At 35.2% G+C, this 12,467-nt stretch overlaps 1 protein-coding gene across 1 annotated transcript; it reads left to right on the forward strand.

Annotated features, from left to right (window-relative positions):
- Positions 1 to 1,952: 1,952 nt before the first annotated feature.
- Positions 1,953 to 10,216, forward strand: iyd (iodotyrosine deiodinase). Its single transcript, XM_056449313.1, has 5 exons — positions 1,953 to 2,171; positions 4,022 to 4,225; positions 5,527 to 5,686; positions 7,859 to 8,015; positions 9,838 to 10,216. The coding sequence occupies exons 1-5, from the start codon at positions 1,988 to 1,990 to the stop codon at positions 10,018 to 10,020; spliced, it is 888 nt and encodes a 295-aa protein (XP_056305288.1). The 5' UTR covers positions 1,953 to 1,987; the 3' UTR covers positions 10,021 to 10,216.
- Positions 10,217 to 12,467: the final 2,251 nt, after the last annotated feature.

The raw sequence follows: 12,467 nt of genomic DNA on the forward strand, positions 1-12,467 counted from the left end.
CGGCAGTTTATTTACAAAGATAGAGCATCTTTAACTATGTGCCTCAGCTATGTGGACTCGGACCCCCAGCCAGTCAGCGGGAGCTTTGTCATCACCTCCCCTGCCAAAAGCAGCTTTAATCGGCCAGTCCATCTCGAATCTACCGCTGGATTGCATCTGTCCATTGTAATTAAAACATGATATTTAATCCATCTTGACAGTTTTTGGTCATTTATATCGATTATTTGTTCTCAGGTGTATTATTTTGGCAGTGTTATTTTGTTACGCTTTATAATTTAATTATGCTAACGTTACTGTGTTGTACGATGTTTGTCTTTGTTTACCTAATCGCTGAACGTTATCTTTATTTCTTTTTGTTACATATTGTACTTTATACCTGTATATTGTCCATTGTAGTTTTTAATAAATCTGATAATCAAAGACACGAGTCTGTGTTTAATAATTTTCTAAACTCAAACAGATTTATTTATTTTTATTATTATTAATAAAACATACAGGCTGAAAAAGCAATATAATGAACTATATCACTTCAACTACCCCCAAACATATTGATTTATAATCTCAATATAATATTACTGATAAGGCGCCGTGCTTTAATTAATCATTTTATTGTTAATGTACAGTAAAACCGATGAATCCATGGTGAGGTAAGTGACATTATAAATCTACTGCTGTTCCATTTAAAGACATACCCGACTTGTGCCTTCGCGTCCTCGTAGTTCTTTCTTTCAAGTCTGAACTTCCAAGGATGGAAGTCCAATCTTTGCGTACTTGGTATTGAGAAACAGCCTTAGTGCCTATTCTTTAGATTTTTTGAAATATACTACTGTTTACTCATTAGTAGGCCCACACGGAATCTGCGTGCGCAGAATTTCCGCAGATTTTCCGCTGATTTTCCGCAGATATCTGCAGATTTTTAGCCCATCATTAATGCTGTTTATTTACTTGAGTAAATGTGTGTAAATCTATATTTATTCAGTTTTTTAATTAATTACAGTAATATTATTGACTAATATGAAAATGTTAATCTGATTTATGTACAACGCAGTTTGTAAAGTAATATTTTTTGTCTTTTAGTAAATATATTACATGAGAGCCCTACTTTATTTACCAAATAAAGTGAATCTAATTGAATTTGCATTTTAAACATAAAATAAAATTTTAAAATGTATTACTTTTTATTTCATATATTAAGGTTTTAGTCATGATACTCCTAAAATAATTCCGCAGAAATCCGCAGACTTTTACCAAAATTCTCAGCAGAAATAGCAAAAAACGTCGGCAGATTCCATCTAGCCCTACTCTTTAGACACTAGTTCTTTTTTATTACATACTAGTACTTATTCATAAGATACTAGTAGTATCAATTAATTAAGTACTAGTATCTATGAATTAGGTCCTAGTATCTAATTAATAAGTACTAATGATTAACTACTAGTACATACAAATATGTACTAGTCCCAACTAGAAAACATACTATTTAAAACAACTAGTAGTAGATATCTCAATGACAGATCATAGAAATCAATGGAAAAAGTTAAAATTTGTTAGTAGTAACAACAGAATAGTTACTAGTCACTATTAAAATAAGTACTATCTAATAAATAAGAACTAGTATGTTTTTAATAAGTACTAGTATCTATTGAATAAGTACTACCTAAAGTACAGAAGTACTAGTATCTATTTAATTGGTACTATCCAATAAAAAAAGATTAAGTGTCTAATGAGTAAGCGCTAGTATATATTTTTAAAAACACACTAGTATCTAATGAATAAGTACTAGTACTTAATGGAAAAGATATTAGTATCTAAAAAAGAGGTACTAGTAACATGATTATAGATACTAGTACAAGTTATAAATTAAATGTCAAAACGGCTTGCCATATTCCACATGTTCCCTGAATGCTGTTTGAACATTAACAGAAGAAAAAAAAGTGAGTCCCTCCTTCTCAGTGAACTTGAGAACTTCATACTTCAGTCGTTCACCATGGCCGTGTTTTCTTCTCTTACTCCGGTGTTCGTAGCGGTTTTGTGTGTGATTATCGGATTTCTCTTCAAAAACTCCCAGAGGAAAGAGAGCAGATCAAAGCAGAAGTCTTCAGACCAGACAGCCAGACCATGGGTGGACGAGGATCTGCAGGATGATACAGAAATCAGCACTAAAGACAACGGTACTATACAAACTCATTATTATTAAAATATTAGTAGTAGTATAAGACAGGAGCTTAGCGTTATCCCTTTGTTTTGCATTCACTGTCCAGTTTAATATGACCTCCAAAAAACATCTAATGCTTGTTTTTGATATCACAACATAGCTATTGTAAACATGAGAATACAGTAAATGGATCAGCAATACGTTCAATATGCATCATGTTTTGTATATGTATCATGAGACATTATACTATATATTGTGCATTATACATATGTTTTTAGATATAATTTAATCATTTTAATGTTGTTGATAAGTCCTGGGCTTACAGAGGTGCGATATCAGTCACATTTGATGAAATATTGACATGACTGTCTTTTTTATTGTGTGTTTTGTGTCGTTTTGTCTTTTGTACTAGCCTTTTGCACCTGGTGTCTGGAATAAAGCGATTATTAATAGAGATATTTGAGATTATAATAGGGTTATTTATATCAATATATTCGTATTACAGAAATCTGACCATGCTGAAAAAAATGTAGTACTTGAAACGGTCTGTCAGGATGGAGTCTGTAAAGCAAACACAAACTCAACACAACAGCATTTATGTGAAGCCATTGTAGGGTGAAGTCAAGCGCAATGATGCAGAACCTTTGAAGAGTCTTGTAGTTTGAGATCTCAGAGAGAGGCAGTACTCAACGCTGGCACAGAGATTTGAATTCAATGCAAAGGTTTAAGTCCAAAAAAGTTCAGCTTACCGTAAGATGTTGCAAGACCACATTCAACAAAATGTTGCTTTTCATGTCTCTTGAACAATTAAATTTCCTTTTTATATACATAACTGCAATTATATTTTGTAGACAATAACAATAGTCTTCCGTTAGATGAAATTTTGAGATCAAATCTGTTGTGTATAGAGCTGATGCCCTGAATCAGTAAATCAATCCCTTACGTCTTATTTCCTGCAAAGACCTAGGTTTAATCAGTGGTGGAAAGTTACAAATACTCAAATTTGCCGATCACTCAATGCAGGAGTATAAACCAAGCTTGACTGACTGACCGACTGACCCATCCCTTTCCCTAAACCCAACCGATAGTGTTTTCAAAAGCAATCTAGGTAAAAAAACAGCTGTCACCACGTTTTCAGCATGTTTTATTATTTATTTTGATGACTTTGTTTTACCTGGTTTCTGGTACCATTCTTCGGGAGACTCGAACCCCGTCACTGCGGTCAACTCCACTCCGCATCCCAAGCAGCGAGCCACTGGGAAAATTGGTAACACTGGAAAAGCCGTCCACAACGGAGGTAAGTGGTCTGGTGGTAGCGCTACAAGGATGCAGAAGCCGTCGCCAGCGTCATACCGCCCTGTATCGCTCATTTAACATACAAAATAGCCAGACATACCTTCGGTTACTTAATTCGCACTCTCCAGTAATGTAGACAGGGATACATATCCACAATAAGCCTGTGTTGAAAAAGGTGGTAAAATCATTTTTTTTCTCCAGATTGCTTTTGAAAACACTATTGATTGGGTTTAGAGAAGGGTGTTGATGGGTGAGTCAGTCTGTCAGTCAGTCGACAGCAAGCTGGTCAGCTGAAGTGTATATGGTTGTGCCCTCTGGTGGATTTAGGCGAGAAGAGGTCATGCAAATAGCACGTACGAGAGAAATTTAAGATAATCAAAAAGTCTACACAGCGGCCTCTGGTGGATTTGCAAAAACAAAAACCGCAAGCCGACGTAGCTCCGAGTACATATTTCTCAGTCTCCAGAAATATATTCATGGGATATATCCGCAATGAGCCTGGGTTGATTCATCCTGATGTGAGTTCGTGCTTGTGTATTGATGTTTTCTGAATCAATCGTTTGTGCACAGAGGAAGATAACGAAGACTGGATGGACACAACAGAGGAAGAAAACTTACCTCATGTCCCCTACAGCCCAGTCCAGTACTCGGTTTCTGAGATGCTGGACCGCTCCGAGAGGTTTTACTCGCTCATGAATCTGAGACGGTCTGTCCGCTTCATCAGTCCAGAATCTGTACCCAAAGAAGTGATTGACAATGTCATTCGCACCGCAGGTAATGCAGTTCCCATGATGCAGTGGGGGAAATTTATCTTTATACCAGTTTGTTGTCTGAGTTGGCAGTAAATCCCTTTTCAGCTCAAAAGACAAAGCCATTCAAAGCCTGTGTTTGTTCACTGTCTGTTTGTTGTTGGGTTGTGAGCTTATTTGGCACACAAAGGCTGCATTTATTTAATAAAAAAAAAAAAAAAACGGGAAACTTATTCATTCAATCATTCATTTTTTTTCGGCTTAGTCCCTTTATTCATCAAGGGTTACCACAGCAGAATGAACCGCCAACTATTCCTGCATATGTTTCACACAGCGGATGCCCTTCCAGCAGCAACCCAGTACTGGGAAACACCCATACACTCTCATTCACACTCATACACCAGGGACAATTTAGTTTATTCAATTCACCAATAGCTCTTGTGTTTGGGGGCAAAGCGAAGCACCCGGAGGAAACCCACGCCAACATGGGGAGAACATGCAAACTCCACACAGAAATGCCCACTAGCCCTGCTGGGACTCGAACCAGCGACCTTCTTGCAGTGAGGTGACAGTGCTAACCATGTGCTAAATGTGATTAATTCCTGTTTATGTTGGGACAACATGAAGGAATTAAGTTGGCTTACTAGTTTTTATTAATAATTTAAGTGGATTGAACATAAAACAATTAAGTTGTCCCCAAAAACCATCAAGAATTGTGTTGTTTCAGCTCATTTTAAATAAGCAGTTTGAACAAACGTCATTTTTGGAGTGTACATTCAATAAGAAATCTTATTTAAAATTTTAATATTGAACTTTTTACTCTTTGAATAAAGTAATGCAGCCTGGGTGAGCAGAATTGGCTTCATTTAAATGGTCTCAAACTCAGTTCCTGGTGGGCTGCAGCTCTGCATAATTTAACTCCAACCTCCAACTCACCTGCCTTATAGTCTCTAGTACACTCAAAAATATATATTTTTAAACTTGTTCAAACTACTCAATTAAAACGAACTGAAACAACACAATTCTTGATATTTCATTGGGACAACTTAATTTTTTTATGTTCAATCCACATAAATTTGTTGTGTTAAGTTAACTTAATCGATTTGTGTTAGAACAACATGAATGAATTGTGTGGAACCCTGCATTTTTACAGTGTAGTCTTGAACACCTTGATTAGTTGGATCAGCTGTGTTTGATTACGGTTGGAGAAAAAATGTGCAGGGCTGCAGCCCTCCAGGAATTGAGTTTGAGACCTATGATTTAAAACAAATCTTACGGCTTTCAAACCTCTGACTAGCAGTGTGTGTGTGTGTGTGTGTGTTTAAGGCACTGCACCTAGTGGAGCTCACACTGAGCCCTGGACGTTTGTGGTGGTTTCTGACACTGACGTCAAACACCGGATCAGAGAGATCATTGAGGAGGAAGAGGAGATCAACTACAAGCAAAGAATGGGAGACAAGTGGGTCCAGGACCTAAAGAGACTACGGTGCGTTTCAAACACACAGGAGGTTACAAGAATAAATACACAATGTATAGTTGAATGCATAATATGTATTAGTTTTATTATTGTTACTTTACTGATATTACTCTACTATTATTTATTATAATTTCATGTAACACATATAAACATAATAATAATAATAATAAAAATAAATAAATAAATAATAATAATAATAATGGTAAATGTATTATATTTGTGGCCTCTTGTGGTTATTTATCTTTTTTACCCTTTATTTCAAAGACTGAAAGAGGTCACAGAGTATTATTATTATTATTACTATTATTATTACTATTATTATTTTTTTTTATTATTGTGTTGATATTGATGATCCAGTAATAATAATAATTATAATGTTAGTTTATTGTTGTTATCAAGATTTGATTATATATCTATCACAATATAGTATTACAATATAATAATAATATTCTAATGTTATGTTCAGTAGTTTAATTATATTTATTTATTTATATATATATATATCTTTTTAATTAATTAATATTGATATTATATATACACAGCATTATAATAGTAATTATATATAATATTCATAATATTATAACAAAAAATTGTTGACAAAATATTTATAATTTATGTTTATAATTATGTATTCATGCATTTATTATACTATACACAACATAATATGATAATTATTAATACTATTATTGTTTAAAAACACGATACACTGCAATGCAATAATAATAGTTACTTAGTAATAATAAGTTACTTAATAGTTATTAGATTTCTTAGTATTAGATTTACATATAAACAGAGACATTTTATAATTATTAGAAAAACAATAAAATTTTTTAATAAAACTATTGCTTTTACAATAGAGCCCCCTGGTGGTCAGTTTCTGCATTATTATACTGCATTATTTTTGTTACTGTACTGTTAGTACTATACTATTATGTATTATAATTTCATATAACAAAGGCGACGCGGTGGCGCAGTAGGTAGTGCTGTCGCCTCACAACATGTAGGTCGCTGGTTCGAGCTTCGGCTGGGTCAGTTGGCGTTTCTGTGTGGAGTTTGCATGTTCTCCCCGTGTTGGTGTGGGTTTTCCTCCGGGTGCTTCGGTTTCCCCCAAAAGTCCAAAGACATGCGCTATAGGGGAATTGGGTAAGCTAAATTAGCAGTAGTGTATGTGTGTGAATGAGAGTGTATGGGTGTTTCCCAGTGATGGGTTGCAGCTGGAAGGGCATATGCTGGATAAGTTGGCGGTTCATTCCGTTGTGGCAACCCCAGATTAATAAAGGGACTAAGCTGAAAAGAAAATGAATGAGTGAATAAATTCAGAAACAAATATAGACATAATAATAATAATAATAATAATGTATTGGTACATGTATATTTATAGCCGTTTATGGTTATTTATCTTTATTTTATCTTTATATATCTAATTAAAACACTGAAAGAGGTCACAGAGTATTATTATTATTATTGTTGTTGATTAAATAATTATAATGTTAGATATTACATTATAATAATAATATTCTAATGCTATGTTCAGTACTTTATTAATACTATAAATTCATTAATAATAATATTAATATATAGCATTATAATTATATATAATATTTATACAAAAAATATTATGTTAACAATATATTTATAATATTATTAATACTATTATTGTTTAAAAATGCCATATATTGCAATGTAATATTAATAGTTACTATTAGTAGTACTTTTCTTAGTACTGGATTTACATATAAATAGAGATATTTTAGAATAGAAAAACTACCCAATGTTTTAGTAAAGCTCTATTGTTATTACAATAGACCCCTCCAGTGGTCAGTTTCTGCCATATTGATACTACCATCATTTTATTTCAGGAATTTAAATGGATAGTTTACCCAAAAATGAACATTTCTTTATTGTTTACTCACCCTTTACTTCTTTTACTTGCTTTAACCCTTTATGAGTTTCTATTTTCTGCTCAACACAAAAGAAGATACTTTGAAGAAAGCTAGAAACCTGTAACCATTGACCTCCATAGTATTTTGTTTTTTCCTACTATGGAAGTCTATGGTTACAGGTTTTCAGCATTCATCTTTTCTGTTGAATAGTATATTCATTTTTGGGCGAACGGCCCCTTTAAGTAACTTTAGAATTCAGTAAATTACAATAAATAAAAATCAAACATCTCTTTCACAGGACAAACTGGGTGAAGGAGTATTTAGATGTCGCTCCGTATCTGATTCTAGTATTTAAGCAGGCGTATGGAGTTCTGCCCGGGGGCAAGAAAAAGACTCACTATTACAATGAAATCAGCGTGTCCATTTCCTGTGGCATTCTGCTGGCTGCTCTGCAGGTGAGACAATAAAAACTCTTTCAAAAACACAAGACAAATCAAGCATGTTTTTAAGGCGCAACAGTGCACGCGAATAAGGTAAAAAATCGATTAACTAATAACTATAAGCATACTTCCACTACAAATTTATTACAATAAAATTTTTAAACACCTTTGTATTACAAGGTTTCCTAAATGTAGTTTAAATATTCAAATTATGTCATTAAATATGCGCTAATTACATTCTGAATACTGGGTCTGAGTCAAGGTTTAAGTAGGTAGTGCTGTCGCCTCACAGAAAGAAGGTCGCTGCGTCGCTGGTTCGAGCCTCGGCTCAGTTGGCGTTTCTGTGTGGAGTTTGCATGTTCTCCCTGCGTTCGCGTGTGTTTCCTCCGGGTGCTCCGGTTTCCCCAACAGTCCTAAGACATGCAGTACAGGTGAATTGGGTAGGCTAAATTGTCCGTAGTGTATGTGTGTGTGTGAATGTGTGTATGTGTTTCCCAGTGATGGGTTGCAGCTGGAAGGGCATTCGCTGCGTAAAACAAATGCTGGATGAGTTGGTGGTTTATTCTGCTGTGGCGACCCCGGATTAATAAAGGGACTAAGCCGAAAAGAAAATGAATGAATGAATGAATGAATGAATGAATAATCAGGCAAAATATTTGGAAACATATACCGTCGTTAAAGTCTTCAGAATATAAATACATTTATGAGATTTATGACATTTTGATAAAACAGCCTTTAAAAATATGCATTGTAATTTAAATCTACATACACAAATTGATGAAGTGTGATGAATTAACACTTTAAAGGGATAGTTTACCTGAAACTTCACTTCCAACAAACCTGCTTGAGTTTCTGTCTTCTGTTGAACACAAAAGAAGATATTCTGAGTGGCAAACCTGTAACCACTGACTTCCATAGTATTTGTTTTTCCTACTATGGAAAGTCAATGGTTACAGATTTATAACATTTTTCAAAATATCTTCTTTTGTGTTGAAAAAGAAAACCCATAAAGGTATGCAAAAACTTCTGGGTTCCACACAATCGATTTGTGTTGAGACAACATGAAGAAATTAAGTTGTCTTACTAGTTTTCACAAATTTAGGTGGATTGAACACAAAACAATTAAGTTGTCCCCAAAAACCATCAAGAATTGTGTTGTTTCAGCTCATTTTAAATAAGCAGTTTGAACAAACAAAACAAAACAAAAAAGAGTAACTTGCGTGAACTGTCTCATTGAAAGTGTATTTTGGATGTTTTCTTTAAAATACACTGAATAAACACTTTATGAAAAGCCCAAAGTTATTATTATTATTTTTTGTCTGTTTTTAACCTGTAGATTTTCTCCTTTAAAAAGCTCCCATGAAAGTGCTTTGAAATGTGCATTTTTATTCGATGTTTGATGTAGTCTGAACTTAAAATTCAGCATTTCGTTGCCTTGTACATGTGTGATGACAAAAAATTGAATCTAATCTAATCTGAAAAAAATCTCAACTGAGAGGGTGGCACATAGAGTAGCTCCTCCCCTTAAAAAACAGCCTATAGCATTTCATTTTTATCACAGCTCTGCCAGTGGGAGTGGCTGAGCTCAAACACATCAAATGAAAAGCATTAGAGAGCATTTGATTGGACAGAAGATTTGAGGGTGACATGAAATAAATCGTTGACCCATTTAGGTTGAAGTGACAAACTTTTACATCAGATTCATATCTTCTAATTGCAAATTTTGTCACTGTTTTGAAGCACACTAGCTTTATAGAGATCCTTAACTAACATACTCATACTAACATCTTAAAAATAGAACACACTCCTTTCATTTAAATATTCTATTGTGTTCTAGAATGCCGGTCTGGTTACCGTGACGACGACTCCTCTGAACTGCGGCCCTCAGCTCAGATCTCTCCTCCAGAGACCAGCCAATGAGAAGCTTCTGATGTTACTTCCTGTTGGCTTCCCTGCATCTGACGCCAAAGTGCCCGACCTCAAGCGAAAAGATCTGAACGACATCATGGTGCTCGTGTGACATCATTACTGAGAATATAACATTATAAACAGACCAAATGATGCACCTATTTTCAATGAATGTTTGTGTGATGGAAATGAGGGTTTGGAATAATATCTTTATATCTTACCACAATACAGTAATGTAAGCTTCACATAGTGAGATCTGCTGTGATTTGGCAAACATTAAATAAATGTTTTAGCATTTTTTAATTATGCTTCACTGTGTCATCTACACTCATTGATATACACTCACCGGCCACTTTATTAGGTACACCTGTCCAACTGTTCGTTAATGCAAATTTCTAATTAGACAATCACATGGCAGCAACTCAATGCATTTAGGCATGTAGACATGGTCAAGACGATCTGCTGCAGTTCAAACTGAGCATCAGAATGGGGAAGAAAGGGGATTTAAGTGACTTTAAACGTGTCATGGTTGTTGGTGCCAGACGGGCTGGTCTGAGTATTTCAGAAACTGCTGATCTACTGGGATTTTTACACACAACCATCTCTAGGGTTTACAGAGAATGGTCTGAAAAAGAGAAAATATCCTGTGAGCTGCAGCTCTGTGGGCGCAAATGCCTTGTTGATAACAACGGTCAGAGGAGAACGTGCAGATAGGTTCGAGCTTGTAGAAAGGCAACAGTAACTCAAATAACCACTTATTACAACAGATGTATGCAGAAGAGCATCACTGAACGCACAATATGTCGAAATTTGAGGGGGATGGGCTACAGCAGCAGAAGACCACACCGGGTGCCACTCCTGTCAGCTAAGAACAGAAAACTGAGGCTACAATTCACACAGGCTCACCAAAACTGAATTAAAGGAGATTAGAAAAACGTTGTCTGATCTGATGAGTCTCGATTTCTGCTTAAACATTCGGATGGCAGGGTCAGAATTTGGAATCAACAACATGAAAGCATGGAGGAAACCATCCTGCCTTGTATCAACGGTTCAGGCTGGTGGTGGTGGTGTAATGGTGTGGGAGATATTTTCTTGGCACACTTTGGGCCCATTAGTACCAACTGAGCATCGTGTTAACTCCACAGCCTACCTGAGTATTGTTGCTGACCATATCCATCCCGTTATGACCACAGTGTTGTACCCATCTTCTGATGGCTACTTCCAGCAGGATAACGCATCATGTCATAAGGCGCAAATCATCTCAGACTGGTTTCTTGAACATGACAATTAGTTCACTGTACTCAAATGAACTCCACAGTCACCAGAACTCAATCCAATAGAGCACCTTTGGGATGTGGTGGAACTGGAGATTGGCATCATGGATGTGGAGCCGGAAAATCTGCAGCAACTGTGTGATGCTATCATGTCAATATGGAGCAAAATCTCTGAGGAATATTTCCAGCACCTTGTTGAATCTATGCCACAAAGATTAAGGCAGTTTTGAAGGCGAAAGGGGGTCCAACCCAGTACTAGTAGGTTGTACCTATTAAAGTGGCCAGTTTGTGTATTTGAAAGGGATTTGTGTTTATTCCATAGCGGTTTTATTATTGTTATGGTTTTTACTGTAAGAGAAATTTGTAAGATAATTTTCCAGAAAATGGTGTAAACACTACGATTTATATTTATTAGTAATAATAGTTTTAAATTAGTATTTTTTTTAACCAGACTGAGCATTTTCAATTTTTCATGCATTTGCAATAATCATCTCTAATTATATAGTTCACTATTTGATTATAGTGTGTAAATTGTTAGATGCAGCGACACAGTGGCTCAATGGTTACCACTGTCGCCTCATGGCAAGAAAGTCATTGGTACGAGTCTTGGCTGGGTCAGTTGGCAGTTTTGTGTGGAGTTTGCGTGTTCTCCCCGTGTTGGCGTGGGTTTCCTCCGGGTGCTCCGGTTCCCCCACAGTCCAAACACATGCACTATAGGTGAATTGGATAAACTAATTTGGTCGTAGTGTATCACAATTGGGTTTGGGTGTTTCCCAATACCGGATTGCAGCTGGAAATGCATCTGCAGTGTAAAGCTGGAGAAGTTGCCAGTTCATTCCACTGTGGTGACCCCTGATGAATAAATGGACTAAGTCAAAGGAAAATGAATGAATGAATTGTTAGATGCTGAATTTTTATAATTTAAGTCATTAATTTTATCGTGATGTTTTAATGTAATGATTTGAATAGTATGATTTCAAAACAATTTGACAACCGTTCCTTATTCTTTTATGAAAACAGAACTTTTGTTTTTTTATTTAGTGGTTATCATCTGAAAATATGAAGTGTTGTTTGTTTAGATGCTGAAATTCATTTATCTCATAAATATTACTGTAGAGAGACATGTAAGCTAATCGTTAGATAATTATCTAGAGCAGTTTAAAAAAATCCATTGTAATTGTATTCATTAACGTTAAAATAGTTTTAAAAATGATTAAAAACCAGTTATAATTCATATTTTATTATGTATTTTTTACAGTGACTGTGAGATACTTTTTAAACTTAT

This window comes from Danio aesculapii, chromosome 23, assembly GCF_903798145.1.
Source record: "Danio aesculapii chromosome 23, fDanAes4.1, whole genome shotgun sequence".
Lineage (NCBI taxonomy): Eukaryota > Metazoa > Chordata > Actinopteri > Cypriniformes > Danionidae > Danio > Danio aesculapii.

What these genes read in the sequence shown, in the direction of transcription:
- iyd (XM_056449313.1), top strand. Translation starts at nt 1,988, where the DNA reads ATGGCCGTGTTTTCTTCTCTTACTCCGGTGTTCGTAGCGGTTTTGTGT. An exon ending in AATCAGCACTAAAGACAACG is followed by an intron (nt 2,172 to 4,021) that starts GTACTATACAAA and finishes GTTTGTGCACAG; the next exon opens with AGGAAGATAACGAAGACTGG. An exon ending in CAGGACCTAAAGAGACTACG is followed by an intron (nt 5,687 to 7,858) that starts GTGCGTTTCAAA and finishes TCTCTTTCACAG; the next exon opens with GACAAACTGGGTGAAGGAGT.